The sequence below is a fragment of the Lipotes vexillifer genome, unplaced genomic scaffold, assembly GCF_000442215.2.
Source record: "Lipotes vexillifer unplaced genomic scaffold, Lipotes_vexillifer_v1.1 scaffold71, whole genome shotgun sequence".
Classification (NCBI taxonomy): Eukaryota; Metazoa; Chordata; class Mammalia; order Artiodactyla; family Lipotidae; genus Lipotes; species Lipotes vexillifer.
In genome coordinates this window covers 7,326,860-7,349,721 of record NW_006793703.1, presented here as the reverse complement: position 1 = coordinate 7,349,721, position 22,862 = coordinate 7,326,860, and the positions used below count along the sequence as shown (strand labels likewise).

The window sequence follows — 22,862 nt, the reverse complement described above, 5'->3', positions numbered from 1 at the left end:
TAAGCAAAATCTTCACAGAGGCCAATTCAGCGGTGAGATGATAGATCAAAAATACTTTTATATAATGTATTTTATGTACATTATATTTTTATTGTAGAGATATTTATAGAGTATAGATATATTTTATGTTTTACATAATGTAGATATATTATTTGTAAAAGTGAAATAATTTTATTTTAAAATTTAGACATATGGGATTCTAGGGGAACTCATTAAAAAAGTTAACATTACCCGAGAGTCTCTGAATGTGACCGACCTTCATTTCTTATTGCCCTTAACACTAGTTTCCCACCAGATCTATTCTAATAGCTAAGTTCAATTAATTCCCTTCCTATCATCTCATGAAATTCAGTAGACACAGAGATGATGAATCTGATGGTCAGGTACCGTGCCTCTCTCAGTCTGTGAATGTATGTCAAGCAGAGTGTCAACAGCGTCATTAACATTTTTGAACACCCACTATGTGCAAGATACTAGGTTAAGCCTGGCAGGAGGGGGCAAGTTGTGCAGAGGTTTAAGTCTCTACTTTCATTCATTTGCTTAGTTGACAAATATTTGTTGAGCACCCGTTATGCAAGGCACTAGGGTCTGAAGATTGACTTGATTGCTGGTGAGCTAGAACACATGCTTAAATGAAAATTGGAAAAGGCGCTAGGTTTAGGGTTTGGACATTTTGGTCTTCTGTTTATACAGAAAATCGATTGGGATGGAGATTATGAGTTTATTTCTTCATACAGCTTGAGGGTATTAAACTAGGGAATTCAGGGCTGGGGGGAGGCTCACACAAAAGATCAGGAAAAGGAAGTCCCTTGGAAAAAAAAGGAAAGTCAGACTAAAGCTGATGGCTTTGGAAATGGATTAAGGATTTTTTAAGAGTTCCCCATTTTATATTTAGAAGTAACATTTTGAATGCCTCACCCCTTGGGGTAAATCTGGTGGTTAAGTAACCAGAGGAGGTGGGAAAAAGAAATAGGAATAGCCACTAAAATAATGAGAAAGAATGAAGTGAGGAGAGAGACATGTTCAGACACCCAATTCCTCCAAGGTTCAGGAAGGCCTGGGGTTTGCCTGCCCTCAGAATGACACTAGGCGTTACCCGGGGGGTGTTGATGAAGAGTGATATCTGTGTACCAGACACGCAATGATAAGATGATTTAACCCCCCTTCCCAAGGAGATCATCAATGACTGCCCAAGGCTGCTGCTTCCAGACAAAAATCTATGACACAACAATAAAAGAATCTATGCAGCATTTTACCCTGAAGAATGGAGACTGCTTTCATCTTGGCTATATTTATCAACCTCTCCCCCACCCCGCAAGGGCAAGTAAGTGACCATCGTCCACCACTCTCTGTAGAGACTAAGTCACTGAAACGGATGGGGAGCCCCAAGCAGGGTCCAGGAAGGCCAGGGCCAGGCACTATCCAGCTCATTCAAGGGCACACCGACTGGGTGATACACACACTACTCCAGGCCGGACACCAAAGCCCATAGCTTCAGCGGATCAGGCCACGTCCCAAGCGCAAACAACGCGGGCAGCCGGGGCTCCCCGCTTCTGCTTCACTCCCGGCACGGCGGAAGCTCTGAACACACACCCAGGGTTATGTAACACCTATCTGTCACGGTCCATATGGCCAGGGGACTTTCAAAATCATGCTGGCGTATAACAGTTCACGGTGGTACAGTCATCCCACGGAATCCTAGGTGAGAAGGCACAGGTAGACAGATCCAAGTGGCTGCGCGCCCATGTCACCGCACTTTTCCTATCCCCGGGCGCGCAGATGCATCCGTGAAGTCTCAAACCAGGCACGCAGTTCAGCGAAGCCCGTAGGGAGAACGCCCGGAGGCGCGGCGTGAGCGCCGAGGGCCGGCCGGCCGGCCGCCCGTCCTCCGGCGAGAGGAGTTCCCGCAGCCCGCCCCTGCGCCCGCCCCTCGCCGCCCGCGGCTCCTCCTCGCCGCCGCGCCTCGCCTCTCCTCACCTCGCCATGGTGGAGCGGGGAGACGCGGCGCCGCTGCTGCGTTGGGCCGAGGGCCCCGCCGTCTCCCCGCCGCTGGCCCCGGACCCGCAGGCTGGAGTCCGGGGCTGGGGCGGCGGCGGGGGCGGCCGGGCGGCCGCGGAGCCGCCGAGGAGGCGGGAGCCCGAGGAGCTGGGTCCCTCCCAGGTGCTGCTGCAGCCCGGGCGTCTGGAGCTGGGCGACGTGGAGGAGGACCAGGTGGTGGCCGTGTTCGTGGTCCCCTTCGACCCCCGCTCGGGTGAGAGCCGCTCCGAGACCGCGGGCGGGGAGAGGGTCGCCGCCCACTGGGCTTCGGGGGCGGCGGGGGAGGGGCTCGCTGCGCGCGCACCCGCACACGTGCAACCCCCTCCGCGCCGACCTGGCTCCCTTGGGCGAGCCCGCTGCCCCCGGGAAGTCGGGGCGTGGGGCTTTGTTCCCCGCGCCTCTGACCCCCTCTCCGTTGCGTCCCGCTGCCTCTCAGCGGATCCGCAGCCCGCGCGCCCGTCCCCACAGTCGTGTTTGTGCTTCTCCGGTGACAGAGGATCTCGTTTGTGGCCACAGGCACGCAGGCTTTTGTTTTTGTTTCGGGCTCGGTTAAAAGGTTTCTCCCGTGAGGAGGAGGAACGCCCCCCAGGTGAATTCGTCCGAAACTGAGCGTCCTCAGCTTCCGTGTTCTCGGCTTCCCGCCCTTGCTCCCCATCCCTCCCTGCACGGTAACTTTGTGAGCGGCCAAGTTCACTCCCTCTGATGGTATTATTTTGAGGAATTGCTGCCTGGAGCATTAAGGGGTGGCACTGAGGGATTAAGCTGGAGACCGATGAAAAGAGAAGCCTCCTCAGGTAGGCTTTACCCTGACCATCCAGTAAGGAAGTGTGCATTTTACTGGTGAGAGAATTCATGGGGTTCAAAAGTGAATGAGTAAATACCTCCCTCCGAGAGCCTTAGGTAGTCGGGGAAGGACCCTGCTCTCAGGATTGTAGGGGTGAGAGCTGTAGTCTTGGTTCTAGGGTTTAAGAAAGCCCAGGTGTGTCTTTCTATTCCTAACTCCACTGAGGTTGCTGGAATGTGGAGTGTCTATTAGGGGAAAAAACACCAGAACAGTTTCTTTCCGGAGTTCCCTTCCTGGTCTGGCAAGGATGAGGTGTGGAAGCCATTCTGAAAAACTTGATACTGTGCGCTGGAGTGGGAGGAAAAAGGGTGAGGGTCTTGGGATGGCAGAAGATACAATCCAGGGAGGATTATAAACCAGCAAGACCCAGGAAGAAGTAGGAACAGCTGTGGGGAGACTAGGCCTTTCTGACTCCTGTCTATTCCTTGGCCCCATCCCAGTGGGTTTCAAACATTTTTGACTGTGACCCACCATATGAAATTCATTTTACATACCAATCAGTGTGCTCACATACGTACATACGTAACCGAAACAGAAGTTTCATGAAATGGTATTAACCCCTTTTACATGTAGTGCATACTGGCATTTTCTATTTTTCTTTTTTTTTTTTTTAATGCTCATCACATAGGCTGGTTGACTCATGTATGGTTGGGACTCCCAGACAGAAAAACTGTTCTTTTTTTGACCAGAGTAACCTTTATTGCTAGACAAAAACAGATACTACTTTGTAACTAATAATATTCCTTATGCCCTACCCCATCACCTACATACAGTAAATAGATGTGAGCATGAGAGTCATTCTGGAAAGTGTTTAAGAGTAACTAGAAGAAATGGAGAGAAAGTGCTAACAGGGTCTGATTTAGCAGCGGTCGCTCTGGTGGTAGAGCCTAGAGAGGGGAAGAGGAGAAGAAAAAAAAAAAAAAAAAAAAAAAAAAAAAAAAAAAAATCCCACACTAACCACAGGTGGAGTTAATAACATTGAAAGCACCACAGAATTGGAACCCTCCCCCTGCCTTGTCAATCACAGCTGGTGAGCATGATTTTGTGGGTATGTGTATATGGAGTGTTTGTGTGTACGTGTGCTGTGCACACACACGCACAAGTATGTATTTGTAATGGTTTTCAGATTAAGGTTAGTGTGGAAAGAAGGGATTTAACTGACACTTGGACACTTGCTTTGTGCAGGCGTTTTACTATAATGGTTTTTCTTTTTTTTTTTTTATTTGTATTTATTTATTTTTGGCTGTGTTGGGTTTTCCTTGCTGCACACAGGCTTTCTCTAGTTGCGGCGAGCAGGGGGATACTCTTTGATGCAGTGCACGGGCTTCTCATTGTGTTGGCCTCTCTTTGTTGCAAAGCACGGGCCCTAGGCACGCGGGCCCTCATTATTGTGGCATGTGGGCTCAACAGTTGTAGCTCGCAGGCTCTAGAGCGCAGGCTCAGCAGTTGTGGCGCACGGGCCCAGTTGCTCCGTGGCATGTGGGATCTTCCCGGACCAGGGCTCGAACCCATGTCCCCTGCATTGGCAGGCGGATTCCCAACCACTGCGCTACCAGGGAAGTCCCCTATAATGGTTTTTCATCTAATTCTCATCACCATTGTAATTTGATGATCATTTATAACCAAGGATGATTAAGTAACTTGGAAATATTAACTAGCCAATAAATACTTGACTCCGAGTCTGGTTGTCTTTCTAGAATACAGCACTGCCTGAACCTCTGGCCCCTAACTTTTTATCCTACTGGGTACAGAGAGGGGAGAGTGTGTTTTTAACTTTGGTTGATGGTTTTGTTTTGGTTTTTTTTTGGAAAGCTGCTGTTTCCTGCCCATAACTCTCTTGTCATCTTCTCAGTCCCAATTGGCACTTTACTTCCTGTAAAAAATTGTGATAGTACCTATAGCAAGTAAAAATTATATGGTGCAGTATAATTCTAAGAGTAGAAGATGGAATGAATGAATGCTACTGGGGTTCCCAGGGCTGCAAAGGTTGACACTAGGACAAGGGCCTTAGAGAGCCCGTGGGGTGTCCCTTGGGTGAAGGTTGAGGAAATCGCGGTCTGGAGAGGGGACATGGAGGCCCCTGGATGCCCAGTGAGTGGGAGACGTCGCTGGGGCCAGACTTACGTCTCCCAGTTTTAATCAGTGTCTTCCTCGTTCTGCTACGGAGGCAGGTCTGCTATGTGTTATTATTTAATCTTGGTCCACCAAGGCGTTTGTCTTCCTTAGCCCATGATACCCAAAGTAGTAAAGTGAATACTGGCTTCTTTACCCAAATCAGAACATATCACAGAAGTTCTTCCTTGGGAGAAACTGTCTAGAGTTTCTGCGCTTACCTGTCTGCTCCCCATGTATCTCCCAGCTTTGTCCTCAGTGTTCCCCAGGAGCTCCGCCCTTCTCCCCAAACCTCCCCAGTCACCTGCTGCCCAGGCCATGGGTATTTCATTCATCTTCCCACCTGGTATAGGGAACTGTTGGCACATGTGCCTGCGAGAGTACAAGAGGGCATGGGGGAGGAGAGAATCCACAGCTGTGGTTCATCTGTCAGGGTGTGCGTGGTCTGGGTGCTGAGAGAGGTGTGAGAGAGGAGTGGATTCTGGTTACGCACACATTCACACACTCTTGGGCAGGGATGTGCTCAGTGATCCTCAGACCAGTGCATGGGAATAAGAGTAATTCTCCTGTATTTTTGGATACTAATTTTGGGTTGGGCATCTGTAGAAAGAATCAGAGAAGAGGCTGGGGCCATAAAGAATGTTATTTTCATTGGAGTCACGGTTTGAAAATTATGGTTGTTGGATCTACCGATGTTGTGAGGTCTGTAGGGGCTTCAGGGTCAAGTGAGGCAGAGGCTCTCGCTCTCTCACACACACTCTCCTTCCCCCGTCTCTCTCACACTCACTCCCTGACACACTCAGTCTTTATCTGGAGCAGGGAGTCCCTGGGATGGTGGTGGTGCCGGCCATGTGGGCTACAAAGCTGCTATTGAAACCAGGCCCAGATGCCGACTATGGGAGCCAAGTGGGAGAGGTTGGCAGCCAGAATCCTGCCTTTTCATTGTGTCCAACCCATTATTTAGAGCTTTGGGTTTTAATTTTGATTCTCTTCTTTGGGTCTCTAGTAAAATTTTCGTTCTTTTGTCTGCTTAATTAAGGGAAAAGTCACTGTCACACTTGGAAATCAGCCTGCTTCCCCCATCCCCTCTATGAAGGTGACATAGCTGTCTCACCTTGTGACTGAGGGCTTGTGTGTGGGCCTGAGGTAGCTAGAGCTCTGGATCTGCAGTGTACGACACCTGTGAATCAGCCTCACTGGACTGTTTCTTTATAAGAGATTCGCTTTCAACAGCTGCATTTTCCCCAGAGTTATTTTGTGAGTGTCTGGGGGAAATTCCTATGCTGTGCGTGTTTGTGTTGGGATGGCTGAGCGGAGGAAAACCTGCTGAAGTTTGTAAGATGTCTCTTTTTCCTTTGTTCTTCCTGATTAGGGATGAATTACCTGTTCCTCCCTCAACCTCTAGCCAGTGCCTAAATTACAGCTAAGCCCCTATTTAACTTAGTGCATCAAAATGCTCCTGTGTTCATGTTAAATGAGCGTGGTATTTAAAATCACTCACATACGCTAATTTTAATCCCCATACATTCTGCGTATAGTCAGCAGAATACACGCATTTTTTTTAAACAATGGCAATGTGGAGGCACAGCGAGACAGGGCCAGGTGTACCATCTGAGGCATAACTTGGAGGGCTGCCCAGGTCATCTGACTCATGCAGTAGTAAATGGCTCCAGCCACTGGTGGGAAAGTGACAAAGCAGAATGAGAATGGAAAATTTGGAGCGCCATTTTGAGTCTCAAAGAGCAGTCCTACGAATGGCCAGCTCAAAGAGGCCAAGAGAAGGCCGGTTCGAATGATTAAGTCTGCCGCGTCCTTTCTCTGTAGTCTCTATCAGATGTCAGTGGAATACAACTGTGTGGTGAATTGCAGTAATTCCCACATTGGCAAACTCTTTCTCAGGCTGTTGGTGATTCACCTGCTTGCGGTTTTCAGGGAGAAGTCAGTTGGTCACCATCTGCAGGGACTTCTGTTTCTCTTGAAAGTGGGTGGAAACTAGAGTAGGAGTGGGAATCAAAACAACCACCACTTACTGAGTGCCCACCGTGGGCCAGGAACTAGCTAATCCTTTCAACAGTCGGCTCTGTAATGACGAGAAAAACAGAGGCAAAGGGCAGTTAAGTCATATTAAGTCACAGAGCAGAGAGGGGCAGGATTCCTGTGCTTCGTCCCACATCACACCACACCACTGCCTGGCGCAAAATGATATGGGGCCCGTGAAATGGAAAGTTTCTTCCATGTAAAATTAATGCATTGGAATTGAGCCATGGATTGGCATATGGCTGACTTGAAATCACCAGGATTAATTTCTTCCTGCCTCAGGTTTCTCTATACTGACTCTTTCTTCCTTTGCTTTGGATATACTCTCATCCTAGGTGGTGGTAAGACAGTTCAGAACTATTTGAGACCTAGAGTTGTCGACTTCTCTGGCGTTAGAGTCTGAACCATATAAGCTTCTGAGGTTTCTTCCATCTCTGGGATTTGGGGGCCTCCTGCAGAGTGGGGACCACAAGTACACCTGGATTCTTGCCTTTATTCAGGGCTTGTGTGTATGCCGATGGGCAGAGCTGATGGAAAGAGTAAAAGTCAGCGCACATGTTGGAGAGGGGAGAACTGGTACAGAGCTCCACTCTTAGGTCAGAGGAGCCGTAACAGGACCTTGAGCTGAGGCAGCCACTGCTTATGAAATCAAGGGCTCAGGAGGAAATTCTTGATTGGGAACCACCCAACACGGAGGGAGAAAAGGAGGAAGGAAAGCCACGTATTTCCCACTAGACAGAGATTATTTTGGTTCAAGATCATTGCCTTCTCCATTTTAAATATTCTGAGATCAGCTTTCTTAACAGGCAGCAGCAGTAGCAGCTAATATCTATTCTCCCTGGAGAGGTGGTGGTTGACGAAATCCAAATATGCTTGGGGGTGTGGTCATTTCACATTTCAACAGAAATAGAAGGCAGAGGCAGCCCTGTATGTAGATAGGACAGAGTACATCTCACCTAGCGTAGGAGCTTGTGGAACATCAGCTCTGGGAGGCCCTGGCACACAGGGCCACGAGGTTCAGACCATCTCTGCATCTACAGCCAGGCTCAGCATTGCCCTGTGGCTTCCCTGGGTACCTGAGCCGCCAACTCAGTAATCTGTTAGCCCAAGTTCCTTTGCCTGAGCCCAGAATCTGGCACTGGGCTGCCAAGTTATGTTCCACCAATATTTATTGAATGACTGGCTGAATGTACACAAAGCAGATTGCCACGTTTGTTCCTTGTGCGGTCATGTCCATCCCTCCTAGAGGCTAGGCAGGGCCTGTGGGTACCTGTAATGGGCCCAAGGCAAGGGGGGACATGGAGATGGAAGGAGAGCAAGTCAGGAAATAAGGCACTTGTCAGTGTTGACTCCTCTCTTTGATTGCCTACCCCTGGGATGAGCCCTGCTGTTCAGTCTTGCCAGGCCCCAGCTCCCTGGCTAGGTTCCTAAAGTGTGGTGAGGAAATTGGGAAAACCAAATGGCTTTGAGTGTGAAGGCTGAGCCTGAAGTAGGTAGCATTCTGTGTGAGGTTTTTCTGGCCCTAAATGGCTCACGACAAGGATTGTTATTTCTGCCAAATCACTTTCCTTTAAGCCTCTTACAAGTTTCATATATAAACGGGTTTCTAATTTTTGAGACTAGTGTACTATTTCTGTTAAAGGATGACCTTTAGCCATCATGCTGTTTCATCCCCTTAAATATAACACATTGTCTCAATTATTTTTTGGTTTTGCAAAGTCCTTTATGCTTAGCTTATGGTTTTTTGCATCTCTGTTATTTCAGTTATGTTTCTTAATTCATATATTGAAATTTTTTAATTTAATTTTTTTTATATTGGGGTATAGTTGATTTACAGTGTTAGTTTCAAGTGTATAGCAAAGTGATTCTGTTATACATATATCCATTATTTTTCAGATTCTTTTCCCATATAGGTTATTACAGAATATTGAGTAGAGTTCACTGTGCTGTACAGTAGGTCCTTGTTGATTGTCTATTTATTTATTTATTTATTTATTTATTTGCGGTACGCGGGCCTCTCACTGTTGTGGCCTCTCCTGTTGCGGAGCACAAGCTCCGGATGCGCAGGCTCAGCGGCCATAGCTCACGGACCTAGCCACTCTGCGGCATGTGGGATCTTCCCGGACCGGGGCACAAACCTGTGTACCCTGCATCGGCAGGCGGACTCTCAACCACTGCGCCACCAGGGAAGCCCAATTGTCTATTTTATATATAGTAGTAATCCCAAACTCCTGATTTATCCCCCCCCCCCCCCCACCTTCCCCCTCTGGTACCATAAATTTGTTTTCAAAGCTTGTGAATCTGTTTCTGTTTTGTAGATAAGTTCATTTGTGTCATATTTTAGATTCTACATATAAGTGATATCATATGGTATGTGTCTTTCCCTTTTTGACTTAATTCACTTAGTATGATAATCTCTAGGTCCATCCATGTTGCTGCAGATGGCATTATTTCATTCTTTTTTTTATGACTGAATAATATTCCACTGCATATATTGATATGTACCACATCTTCTTTATCCATTCATCTGTCAGTGGACATTTAGGTTGCTTCCATGTCTTGGCTATTGTAAATAGTGCTGCAGTGAACATTGGGGTGCATGTATCTTTTTGAATTATGGTTTCCTCCAGATATATGCCCAGGAGTGGGATTGCTGGGTCATATGGTAGTTTTTTAAGGAACCTCCAGATGGTTCTCCATAGTGGTTGTACCAATTTACCTTTCCACCAGCAGTGTAGGAGGGTTGCCTTTTCTCCACACCCTGTCCAACATTTATTGTTTGTAGATTTTTTGATGTTGGCCATTCTGACTGGTGGGAGGTGATATCTCATTGCAGATTTGATTTGCATTTCTCTAATGATTAGCGATGTTGAGCATCTTTTCATGTGCCTGTTGCCATCTGTATGTCTTCTTTGGAGAAATGCCTATTAAGATCTTCTGCCCACTTTTTGATTGGGCTGTTTGCTTTTTTGATATTGAACTGCATGAACTGTTTGTACATTTTGGAGATTAATCCCTTGTCAGTCACTTTGTTTGCAAATATTTTTTCCCATTCTGTGGGTTGTCTTTTCATTTGGTTTATGGTTTCCTTTGCTGTGAAAAAGCTTTTAAGTTTCATTAGGTCCCATTTGTTTATTTTCATTTTTATTTTCATTAGGTGGATCCAAAAAGATATTGTTGCAGTTTATGTCAGAGAGTATTCTGCCTATATTTTCCTCTAAGAGTTTTATAGTATCTGGTCTTACATTTAGGTATTTAATCCATTTTGAGTTTATTTTTGTGTATGATGTTAGAGAATGTTGTAATTTCATTCTTTTACATGTAGCTGTCCAGTTTTCCCAGCACCACTTATTGAAGAGACTGTCTTTTCTCCACTGTATATTCTTGCCTCCTTTGTCCTAAATTAATTGACCATAGGTGCATGGGTTTATTTCTGGGCTTTCTATCCTGTTCCATTGATCTGTATTTCTGTTTTGTGCCAGTACCATACTGTTTTGATTAGTGTAGCTTTGTAGTATAGTTTGAAGTTAGGGCGCCTGATTCCTTCAGCTCTGTTTTTCTTTCTCAAGATTGCTTTGGCTATTTGGGGTCTTTTATATTTCCATACAAATTGAAAATTCTTTTGTTCTGGTTCTGTGAAAAATGCCATTGGTAATTTGATAGGGATTGCATTGAATCTGTAGATTGCCTTGGTTAGTATAGGCATTTTGACAATATTGAGTCTTCCAATCCAAGAACATGGTATATCTTTGCATCTGTTTGTGTCGTCTTTGATTTCTTTCATCAGCATCTCATAGTTTTCAGAGTACAGGTCTTTTGCCTCCTTAGATAGGTTTATTCCTAGGTATTTTATTTTTGTGATGCGATGGTAAGTGGGATTATTTCCTTAATTTCTCTTTCTGATTTTTCGCTGTTAGTGTATAGAAATGCAAGAGATTTCTGTGTATTAATTTTGTATCCTGCAGCCTTACCAAATTCATTGATGAGCTCTAGTAGTTTTCTGGTAGCATCTTTAGGATTTTCTATGTATAGTATCATATCATCTGCAAACAGTGTCAGTTTTACTTCTTTTCCAGTTTGGATTCCTTTTATTTCTTCTTCTTCTCTGTTTGCCATGGCTAGGATTTCCAAAACTATGTTGAATAAAAGTGGTGAGAGTGGACATCTTTATCTTGTTCCTGATCTTAGAGGAAATGCTTTCAGCTTTTCACTGTTGAGTATGATGTTAGCTGTGGGTTCGTCATATATGGCCTTTATTATGTTGAGGTATTTCACTCTAAGCCCACTTTCTGAGGGTTTTTATCATAAATGGGTGTTGAATTTTGTCAAAAGCTTTTCCTGCATCTATTGTGATGATCATATAGTTTTTATTCTTCAGTTTGTTAACAGGGTGTATCCACTGATTGATTTGCAGATACTGAAAAATCCTTGCATCCCTGGGAAAAATCCCACTTGATCATGGTGTATGATCCTTTTAATGTATTGTTGGATTCGGTTTGCTAGTAGTTTGTTGAGGATTTTTGCGTCTATGTTCATCAGTGATGTTGGCCTGTAATTTTCTTTTTTTGTGGTATCGTTGTCTTCGTCTGGTACCAGGGTGATGGTGGCCCCATAGAATGAGTTTAGGAGTGTTCCTTCCTCTGCAGTTTTTTGGAAGAGTTTCAGAAGGATAGGTGTTAACTCTTCTCTAAATGTCTGATAGAAGAATTCACCTGTGAAGCCATCTGGTCTTGGACTTTTATTTGTTGGAATTTTTAAAATCACAGTTTCAATTTCAGTACTTGGTGTTTGGTCTGTTCATATTTTCTATTTCTTCCTGGTTTGGTCTTGGAAGACTACCTTTCTAAGAATTTGTTCATTTCTTCCAGATTGTCCATTTTATTGGCATATAGTTGCTTGTAGTAGTCTCTTATAACTACTTCTGTGGTGGCAGTTGTAACTTCTTTTTCATTTCTCATTTTATTGATTTGAGCCCCTTCCCTTTTTTTCTTGATGAGTCTGGCTAAAGGTTTATCAATTTTGTTTATCTTTTCAAAGAACCAGCTCTTCGGTTCATTGATCTTTTCTATTGTTTTCTTTGTCTGTTTCATTTATTTCTGCTCTGATCTTTATGATTTTTTTCCTTCTACTAATTTTGGGTTTTGTTTGTTCTTCTTTCTCTAGTTGCTTTAGGTGCAAGTTTAGGTTGTTTGAGATTTTTCTTGTTTCCTGAGGTAAGATTGCATTGCTGTAAACTTCCCTCTTAGAACTGCTTTTGCTGCCTCCCATAGGTTTTATATCTTCATGCTTTGATTTTCATTTGTCTCTAGGTATTTTTTAATTTCCTCTTTGATTTCTTCATTGATCCATTGGTTTGTTGTAGCATATTGTTTAGCCTCCACGTGTTTGTGTTTTTGCAATTTTTTTCTTGTAGTTGATTTCTGATCTCATAGCATTGTGGTTGGAAAAGATGCTTGGTATGATTTCAGTTTTCTTTAATTTACTGAGGTTTGCTTTGTGGCCCAGCATCTGATCTATCCTGGAGAATGTTTCATGTGCACTTGAGAAGAATGTGTATTCTGCTGCTTTTGGATGGAATGTCCTATACATATAAATTAAGTCCATCTGGTCTAATGTGTCATTTAAGGCCTGTGTTTCCTTATTGATTTTCTGTCTGGGTGATCTGTCCATTGATGTAAGTGGAGTGTTAAAGTCCCCCACTATTATTGTTTTACTGTCAGTTTCTCCTTGTATGGCTGTTAGCATTTGCCTTAATATATAAGGAGCTCCCATGTTGGGTGCATATATATTTATGATTGTTATGTCTTCTCCTTGGATTGATCCCTTGATCATTATGTAGTGTCCTTCTTTGTCTCTTGTAACAATCTTTATTTTAAAGTCTACTTTGTCTGATAAAAGTATTGCTACTCCAGCTTTCTTTTGATTTCCATTTGCTTGGAATACCTTTTTCCATCCCCTCACTTTCAGTCTGTATGTGTCCCTAGATCTGAAGTGGGTCTCTTGTAGACAGCATATATACAGGTCTTGTTTTTGTATCCACTCAGCTAATCAATGTCTTTTGGTTGGAGCATTTAATCTATTTACATTTAAGGTAATTATCAATATGTATGTTCTTATTGCTGTTTTGTTAATTGTTTATTTGGCTGTGTTGGGTCTTAGTTGCGGCACGTGGGATCTTCGTTTTGGCATGTGGGATCTTTTGTTGCAGCATGTGGGTTCTTCGTTGCAGCACGCAGGCTTCTCTCTAGTTGTGGTGTGCGGGCTCAGTAGTTGCAGCGCGCAGGCTCTCTAGTTGTGGCATGCGGGCTCCAGAGTGTGCGGGTCAGTAGTTGTGGCGCGTGGGCTCCAGAGTGCATGGGCTCAGTAGTCGCAACACATGAGCTCTCTAGTTGTGGTGCATAGGCTCTAGAGCGCATGGGCTTAGTTGCCCTGTGGCATGAGGGATCTTAGTTCCCCTACCAGGGATCGAACCCACATCCCCTGCATTGGAAGGTGGATTCTTAACCACTGGACCACCAGGGAAGTCCTGCCATTTTGTTAATTGTTTAGGATTTGTTTTTGTAGGTCTTTTTTTCTTCCCTTCCTCTTTTGATCTCTTCTCTTGTGATTTGATGACTATCGTTAGAGTTGTTTTTGGATTGATTTTTCTTTTTTGTGTGTGTATATATTATAGATTTTTGGTTTGTGGTTACCATGAGGTTTTGATATAGCAGTCTCTCTCTCTCTCTATATATATATATAAATATACATATAAAATATATGTAAATATATATATACACACATATATATATATATATCCAAGATTGTTTTAAGTCTCTGGTCTTGTAATTTCAAATGCATTTCGAATATCCTGCATTTGTACTCACCTCTTTTCACAATTGCTGGTTTTGATACCATATTTGTGGATAATTTCTTATCTTTACTGTATGTTTGCCTTTACCATTTGTAATTTTCTTTTTTCTTATTTCGTGAGCTTTCCCATTTGTAATTTTCTTATTTCTAGTTGTGGCTTTTTCTTTTCTGCCTAGAGAAGTTCGTTGAGCATTTTTTGTAAAGCTGATTTGGTGGTGCTGAATTCTCTAAGCTTCTGCTTGTCTGTAAAGCTTTTGATTTCTCTGTCGAATCTGAACAAGAGCCTTGCTGGGTAGAGTATACTCGGTTGTAGGTTTTTCCTTTTCACACTTTAAATATATCAGGCCACTCCCTTCTGGCCTGCAGTTTCTGCTGAAAAATCAGCTGATAATTGTATGGGGGTTCCCTTTCTCTGAGGTAAGCTTGCATGGCTGTAAACTTCCCTCTTAGAACTGCTTTTGCTGCCTCCCATAGGTTTTATATCTTCATGCTTTTGTTTTCATTTGTCCCTAGGTATTTTTTAACTTCCTCTTTGATTTCTTCATTGATCCATTGGTTTGTTGTAGCATATTGTTTAGCCTCCACGTGTTTAGCCTCCTCTGCGCTTCTTGGACTTGAGTGTTTCCTTTCCCATGTTAGGGAAATTTTCGGCTATTATCTCTTCAAATATTTTCTCAGACCCTTTCTTTCTGTCTTCTTCTGGGACCCCTATAATGCAAATGTTGTTGTGATGAACATCGTCCTAGAGGTCTCTTAGGTTGTCCTCATTTTTTTTCATTCTTTTTTCTTTATTCTGTTCCACGGCAGTGATTTCCACCATTCTTTCTTCCAGCTCACTTATTCATTCTTCTGCCTCATTTATTCTGCTATTTATTCTGTCTAGTATATTTCGCATTTCAGTTATTGTATTGTTCACCTCTGTTTGTTCTTTAAATCTTTTAGCTCTTTGTTAAACATTTCTTGTATCTTCTTGGTCTGTGCCTCCATTCTTTTTCCAAGATCTTGGATCATCTTTACTATCATTACCCTGAATTCTTTTTCAGGCAGATTGCCTATCTCCACTTCACTTAGTTGTTCTTCTGGGGTTTTATCTTGTTCCTCCATCTGGAACATATTCCTCTGCCATCTCATTTTGTCTAACTTTCTGTGTTTGTGGTCTCCGTTTCTCAGGCTGTAGGTTTGTAGTTCCTCTTGCTTCTGGTGTCTACTCCCGTTAGGTGAGGTTGGTTCAGGGGCTTGTGCAGGCTTCCTGGTGGGAGGCACTGGTGCCTGCCCACTGGTGGATGGAGCTGGGTCTTGTCTCTCTGGTGGGCAGGGCCATGTCAAGGGGTGTGTTTAGAGGTGGCTGTGCACTCAGGATGACTTTAGGCAGCCTGTCTGCTGTTGGGTGGGGCCAGGTCTTGGTACCAAAATGGCAACTTCTGGGAGAGCTCATGCCAATGAATATTCCCTGGGGCCTCTTCCACCAGTGTCCTTGCCCCCACAGTGAGCCACAGCCGACCCCTGCATCCCCAGGAGATCCTCCATGACCAGCAGGTAGGTCTTGCCCAGGCTCCTGTGGAGTCACTGCTTTGCCCTGGGTCCCAGTGCACATGAAACCTTGTGTGCACGCTCCAAGAGTGGAGTCTCTGTTTCCCCTAGTCCTGTTTAGCTCCTGCACTCAAGCCCTGATGGCCTTCAAAGCCAAATGCTCTGGGAGCTCCTCCTCCCAATGCCAGACCCCGAGGCTGGGGAACCTGACATGGGGCTCAGAAGTCTCACTCCTGTGGGAGAACCTCTGCGATACAATTATTTTCCAATTTGTGGGTCACCCATCTGGTGGGTATGGGTTTTGATTACATCATGAAAACACCCCTCCTACTGTCTTGTTGTGGCTTCTTTGTCTTTGGATGTAGAATACATTTTTGGTAGTTTCCAGTCTTCTTTGTTGATGGTTGTTCAGCAGTTAGTTGTGATTTTGGTGTTTTCGTGAGAGGAGGTGAGCTCAAGTCCTTCTCTTCTGCCATCTTGTCTCCCTCTCATATGTTGAAATTTTTTAAACCTCAGAAAAGTTGAAAGAATAGTGCAGTGAAAATCTATATATCCTGACTTAGATATATGTGTCACTCCGCATTTGTTGGCATTTTGCCATATTTGTTTTATCTAAAGTCAGTTCCACAATAACGTGAAATACGCATTCCTAAAAACCACTGTGCTAAGCAAATCTTGCAGTAAAAATCACAGGGCTTATGGGGAAGATGGGGTGAGGGGCACAACACTCAAAAACTTTGCCAGTGACACATTAAAGAAAGATAGGAACATAATAAAAGTGGTAGGACGGCTGTACGTATGTTAAATAATTAAGAAATGCATCAATACTCAAAATACGGCACTCTACCTTAAAAAAGACCTGCAGTTTGCGTACGAAGGTGGGTGTTGAAAGGGTTGAGCTTGTGAATTATAATGAAGCAGAGGAAGAGGGCTTTGTGAAATTGGATGGAAAGTTGTAACACTAGAGGAGATAAGTGTGGCTCAGAACACACATGGTGAACCGAGGTAGCAGGCAGATGTTTGAGTGTTGTGTGGGGATGCGTTTTGTGTAGTGCTACAGCTGGGTGCAGTTTTCTGTGTTCACATTTTGAACGTTGAGATCAAAACCACATATCAGCAAACATGAAATTCCCTATGAATTGTTAACATATCGATTGCTTTGGAACAAATTCGGCCAGCATTATAGCAGAGCTGAGGATGTATAAATGTACTTTTTTTTTCTGAACTATTTGAAAGTAACTTTCAGACATCATGACATTGCATTTCTAAATACTTCAGTTTAAATCTCCTAAGAATAAGGCTGTTTTCCTACATAGGCACAATATCATTACTACCCCTAGGATAATTAACCTAGGTTAATTAATTTATTACCTTTCTTAATTAATAAATTTTATTTTATTTTTAACAATTTTAGGTTTACAGGAAAACTGAGCAGAAAGTACAGAGTTTCCATTTACCCTCTTCCCCTACCTGCCTGCCCGGCCCCCCCATTACCTCTATTATTGACATCGTGCATTAGCGTGGTATATTTGTTGTAATTGATGAACCAGTATTTATACATTATTGTTATCTGAAGTTCATAGTTTACATAAGGGTTCACTCTTCGTGTTGTACATTCTCTGGGTTTTGAAAAATGCACGATGTTAGGTATCCACCATAACAGTATCATACAGAATAGTTTTACTGCCCTAAAAATCCTCTGTGCTCTGCTTGTTCATCCCTGCTTACCGCCTGATCTTTTTTACTATCTATAGTTTTTCCTTTCCAAAATGTCACATAGTTGGTATTTTGCAGAATATAGCTTTTTTAGACTGGCTTCTTTCACTTAGCAATATGCATTTAAGTTTCCTCCATGATTTTTCGTGGCTTGGTGGCTTATTTCTTTTTATTGCTGAATAGTATTTTGTTATGTGGATATCCCACAGTTTTTTTTATCCATTCACCTTTTTGAAGGACATCTTGGTTGCTTCCAGTTTTTGGCAATTATATTAACAAAGCTGCTATAAACATTAATGTGCAGGCTTTTGTGTGGACCTAGGTTTTCAACTCATTGGATAAATATACAAAGGAGCATGATTGCTGGATCATGTGGCAAGAATATGTTTAGTTTTGTAAGCAGCTGCCAAACTGTCTTCCAAAGTGGCTACACCATTTTGCACTCCCACCAGCAGTGGGTGAGGCTTCCTGTTGCTCCACATCCTTGTCAGCATTTGGTGTTTTCAGCGTTTTGGATTTTGACCATTCTAATAGGTGTGTAGTAGGATCTCGTTGTTTTAATTGACAATTCCTTGATGATATGTGATATTGAGCATGTTTTCATATGCACGTTTACCGTCTGTATGTCTTTGGTGAGATATCTGTTCAGATCTTTTGTCCATTTTTTAAATTGAGTTGTTTTCTTCTTTTTTTTGCGGTACGCGGGCCTCTCACTGTCATGGCCTCTCCCGTTGCGGAGCACAGGCTCCGGACGCACAGGCCCAGAGGCCACGGCCCACAGGCCCAGCCACTCCGCGGCACGTGGGATCCTCCCGGACCGGGGAACGAACCTGTGTCCCCTGCATCGCAGGCGGACTCCCAACCACTGCGCCACCAGGGAAGCCCAAGTTGTTTTCTTAATGTTGAGTTTTAAGAGTTCTTATTTTGGATATAAGCCTTTATCGGATATGTTTCTGCAAATATTTTGCCCCATCATTAGCTTGTCTTTTTGTTCTCTTAATGGTGTCTTTCACAGGTCATACGTTTTTAATTTTAATGAGGTATAACTTACCAATTTTTTCTTCATGGATGATTCTTTTGGTGTTGTATCTAAAAACTCATTGCTAAACTCAAAGTCACTTAGACTTTCTCCTATGTTATCTTCTAGAAGTTTTATAATCTTGCATTTTACCTTTAGGTATACTATTCATATTGAGTTAATTTTTGTGCAAAGTGTAAGGTCTGTGTCTAGATTCATTTTTTTCCGTATGGCTATCCAGTTGTTCTAACACCACTGTTGAAAAGACTATCTTTTTTCCCGTTGTATTACCTTAGCTCCTTTGGCAAAGATCAGTTGACTGTATTTGTGTGGGTCTATTTCTGGGCTCTCTAGTCTGTTCCATTGATCTATTTGTCTAATCTTGTGCCAGTACCGTACTGTCTTGATTACTTTATAGTGAGTCTTAGAATCAGGCAGTATTAGTTCTCTTCAGTATTGTATTGGCTAACTTCGGCCTTTTGCCTTTCCGTGTAAACTTTAGAATTAACTTGTCAATATCCACAAATAGCTTATTGGGATTTTCATTGAGATTGCGTTGAATCCATAGCATTAGCAAATGTGAAATTCCCTATGTGCACATTGTTCTTAATATATCAATTGTGTTGGCACAAATTCAACAAGCATTGTACTAGAATTGACTAAATACAGATAAAAACTTTTTTCCTCAGCCATTTGGAAGTAAATGCAGGGCTTCCCTGGTGGCGCAGTGGTTAAGGACCCGCCTGCCAATGCAGGGGACACGGGTTCGAGCCCTGGTCTGGGAAGATCCCACATGCCGCGGAGCAACTAAGCCCGTGCGCTACAACTACTGAGCCTGCGCTCTAGAGCCCGCGAGCCACAACTACTGAAGCCTGTGCTCCTAGAGCCCGTGCTCCTCAACAAGAGAAGCCACCACAATGAGAAGCCCGCGCACCACAATGAAGAGTAGCCCCTGCTCAGCGCAACTAGAGAAAGCCCGCACACAGCAACAAAGACCCAATGCAACCCAAAATAAAAAATAGTAAATAAAATAAATTAATTTTTAAAAAAAGAAAGTAAATGCAGACGTGACTTCACTCCTAAATACTTGAGTATAAACCTCTTAAGAAGGAGGACATTTTTTACATAACCACAGTATCATTACTACTAGCTTTTTAAAAACATGCATATCCCCTATAAAGCTGGGTTTTTGCTTTGTTTTTGTTTTTAATGTCCATCCTGTCTTGTGCTAAGCACTGTGCTATGTTGGGGTGTAAAGATAAACAAGCAGAGTTCCTGCCTTTAAGAAGTCCAGTCTCCTGGGGAGACAGACATCTAAGACAATGACTGTATTAGGCTGGGATGAGGGCCATAGTAGCTTTATCTACTTTCCTTTCATTCAAGGAGTGTGTCAGCAGAAATGTTCTTCCTGTGGGATAAAGAACTGTTCCCAGAGTGGTGTTCTGGAGTCCATGCTCCGTGCTGTGATTCACCAGCCTGACCCTCATGGACCTTTCTTCCCGACCTAGAGGGGCTTGCATCCATCTAGAAGTGAAGGATGTAACTAACAGGGTGTCATTCACTTCGTCTGATTCTTCCAGTTCCTATACAACGAGGATTGGCCAGGCACAGAGGAATAAGAGAGAAGCTTTGAGGACCAGGCTGAGGAATTGGGGGCTTTATTCTTCAGATCAGCTGTATTAAGTAAGAAGATGTATGTTTGGCTATGAATACCAGAGACCCAAATTAGCAGTGACTTAATCAAGATAAGAGTTCAGTTTTCACTTAACAGTCAGGAGATAGCCGGTCCAGGGCTGGAATGCCGGTTCATACCCATGGGGTCATCCAAGGACCTAGACTCAAGTTGGCTCTCGCTCCATCATCCCCTCCTTGATATGTGGGCTGGTGCCCTCACCTGTATGATTCAAGACAGCTTGTCACCACATCCATATGCCAGGCAGCAGGATGGAAGAAGGGACTACATACTCCTTCCCTTTAAGGCATATTTTGGAAAGACACACCTCACTTCTGTCTATATCCCACTGGCCAGAATTTACTTGTGTAGCCATACCTATTTGCAAGAAGGTACAGAGAAACATAGTCATCATTTGGAAGGCCATATGCCAGGCTAAGAATAGGAGGTCCTATTCCCTATAAGAAAGGAGGAGTGGTATGTACTAAGGGTCAACTTGCAGCCCCTAATATACTGGTATTTCTTAAAAAAAAAAAAAAAAAAAAAAGCCTTCTATAAAATTTGACCCTTAAGATGCTCCTTAAAAATAGGTCTATTGGGCTTCCCTGGTGGCGCAGTGGTTGAGAGTCCGCCTGCCGATGCAGGGGATACGGGTTCGTGCCCCGGTCCGGGAAGATCCCACATGCCGCAGAGCGGCTCGGCCCGTGAGCCATAGCCTGCGCGTCTGGAGTCTGTGCTCCGCAACGGGAGAGGCCACAACAGTGAGAGGCCTGAGTACCGCAAAAAAAAAAAAAAAAAAAAAAAAATAGGTCTATTGGCCAAATAATTTTGGAAACATTTAGCATGGTCTTGATCTCACAGAGATTCGTAATGTAGAGAAACAGTACAGGCTCTGAGAAGTTCTGCAGTGAAGGAACTTGTCTGTCTTTATTTAACCTAAACAAAGATTGTTTGGCCAAAATCCCTTTTTTACAAATTTTGTTTTTTGCAGAAGCCCTAGTCACCTAAGCTTTGGGAAACACTGCTTTGGGAATTATTAAAGTTTCCTTAGTCTGCAGTGATGCAAACATTTTTACAGCCGTTCCACTCCTAGGGATGTAGTTAACAGAAATGTGTGCACATTGTGTCAGTCAAAGTCAAGGTTTAATCAAAGAAACAGAACCACTGGGAGATAAGTAAAGGGATTTATTGCAGGGATTTGATCTTGTGCAGTTGTGGGAGCTGGTTAGAAAGTCTGTGTAAGGCTGTTGCCTTGTGTCTGATGGTGGAGCTTGAAGCCTCTCGAGCGACGGTTAGGAAGCAGAGAGTAAAGTTGAGAACGAGAGCAAGCTGGAGCTCACGAGGGTGGGTGGGAACCCAGGTCAGCGTGTCACTGCCTCCTGTTCTAATGATGTGGTGCCCTGACCTGATGAAGCTGATGCCTTTCATTATGGAACTAAGCACCCGCCTGGGGTGGGAGTCAGAGAAGCTGACAGAGGATCCAGGGGAAGGTGGATCCATCGGCAGCAGGCCCGGCAGCCACCCCCCAGGTGCGATGAGCCTGCAAGGTAAGCAGCAGTGCCCGTGAGTTACCTGATGCCCTCACACTGGCCCCTCCGACATAAACACAACACAGCTACTGCTTTGCTTCGCCTCCCCAGTCTCAGACGCAAATGGGAATTCTGAGGAATGTGAATTAGCCCAGCCGGGTCCTGCATTACAAAGCTACCGCACGTGTAGTCACCAGATGACACGTATGGAATTGTTCACAGCAGTGCTCTTTGTGATAGCTTCAAATAAGAAGTAAGCTAAATGTGCACCAACAGTTAAATAGGTAAGTAAGCTGTGTTACATGCATAGGATGGGAGTAGTCAATGAAGAAATTATTGCTACATGCATCAACTTGGATGAATCTTGCAAAAAAAAATTGAGCCAAAGAAGACAGGCACAAAAGAATACAAACTATGATTGCATTTCTATAAATTTCAAAAACAGCAAAGCTAATTTATCGTGTTCGGAGTCCGGATAATGGTTAGCCTTGAGAGAGTGGTAATGACTCGGACGGGGCAGAAGAGCGGCTTCTGTTTTGCTGCTCATGTCCTGCTGCTTGATCTGGGCTCTGCTCACACAGGTGTGCTCATGCTGGGAGAACTCATTGTGCTGCAGAGCTATGATCTGTGCACTTTTCTAAACTTATCCCTCAGCACAAAGTTTAGGTACATTAAAGTTTTAACAAGTCATTGAGTAGTCATGGACAAGCCGGGTCAGAGGAAAGGAGCTAAGAGCAAGTTGAACCCTGCATGGAGTGGCATGGGGGCGGGGAACAAGGCAGCAGATACTAGAAGAAGCAGGTAAGCGAGAGGACAGAGTCTGCCAGAGGGTCCGTTGCAGGCTGTCCCTCTCCTAGGCTGGCCATCTGTTGCCATCATGAAGGGTTAGGACCGTGTGCACAGGGGGCTCATCGGCTGAAGCACCCGTGTGGCACAGACCATGATCGTGTAGATTTGGGGGGAGGGTCAGCACCTTTGTAAGCTTCCCGGGTGTCCTGTTGCACAACACAGGGTGAGAGCCACTGGACCGAGGGGACCGTAGACAGGGATGCTAGTGGAAAGACAGGAACGTGGGGAAAGTCGGTGTGCGAAACCTTACCTTTCTCCCCACGTTCGCCCCTCGTTCAGCGTGCAGCATGATTTTTCTTGTCTTTAACCCTGACAGATACAACATTGTTCTGGCCTCTGTGTTGTGTGAAATCTTAATTCCTTTTTTCATGCTTTCTCTTTTAGCCCATTGATTAGTTGTTTGAGTTTAAGAGTCCTCTTTTGAAAGTGCCTTAGGCTGCTGGATATAGGATAGGCTGATCCCCTGTGATGCCCACCCCATTCGGAGACTGGGTTGTATCCAGGTAGACTTGATATGCGGTACCTCTGATGCCCCGAACAATTATCTGAAAGCATTTGTTGTCTGGGATTATTAATGGTATTTCTAATGCCTGGGCTATTAGGGCTTGAGGTGTTGATGAGAAGTTTGTTCTAAAGTGAAATCTTACAAGTATCTTAGTATTTTTA

The 22,862-nt window shown here is 44.0% G+C and overlaps 1 protein-coding gene across 1 annotated transcript in view; it reads left to right on the top strand.

Annotated features, from left to right (window-relative positions):
• The first annotated feature begins 1,983 nt into the window (after positions 1-1,983).
• The window catches only part of DENND11 (DENN domain containing 11), a 41,722-nt gene continuing 20,843 nt past the window's right edge, over positions 1,984-22,862 (top strand). The window contains exon 1 of the mRNA XM_007466627.1: positions 1,984-2,251. Coding sequence (XP_007466689.1) covers positions 1,984-2,251 — 268 coding nt within the window. The remainder of the gene's footprint in view (positions 2,252-22,862) is intronic.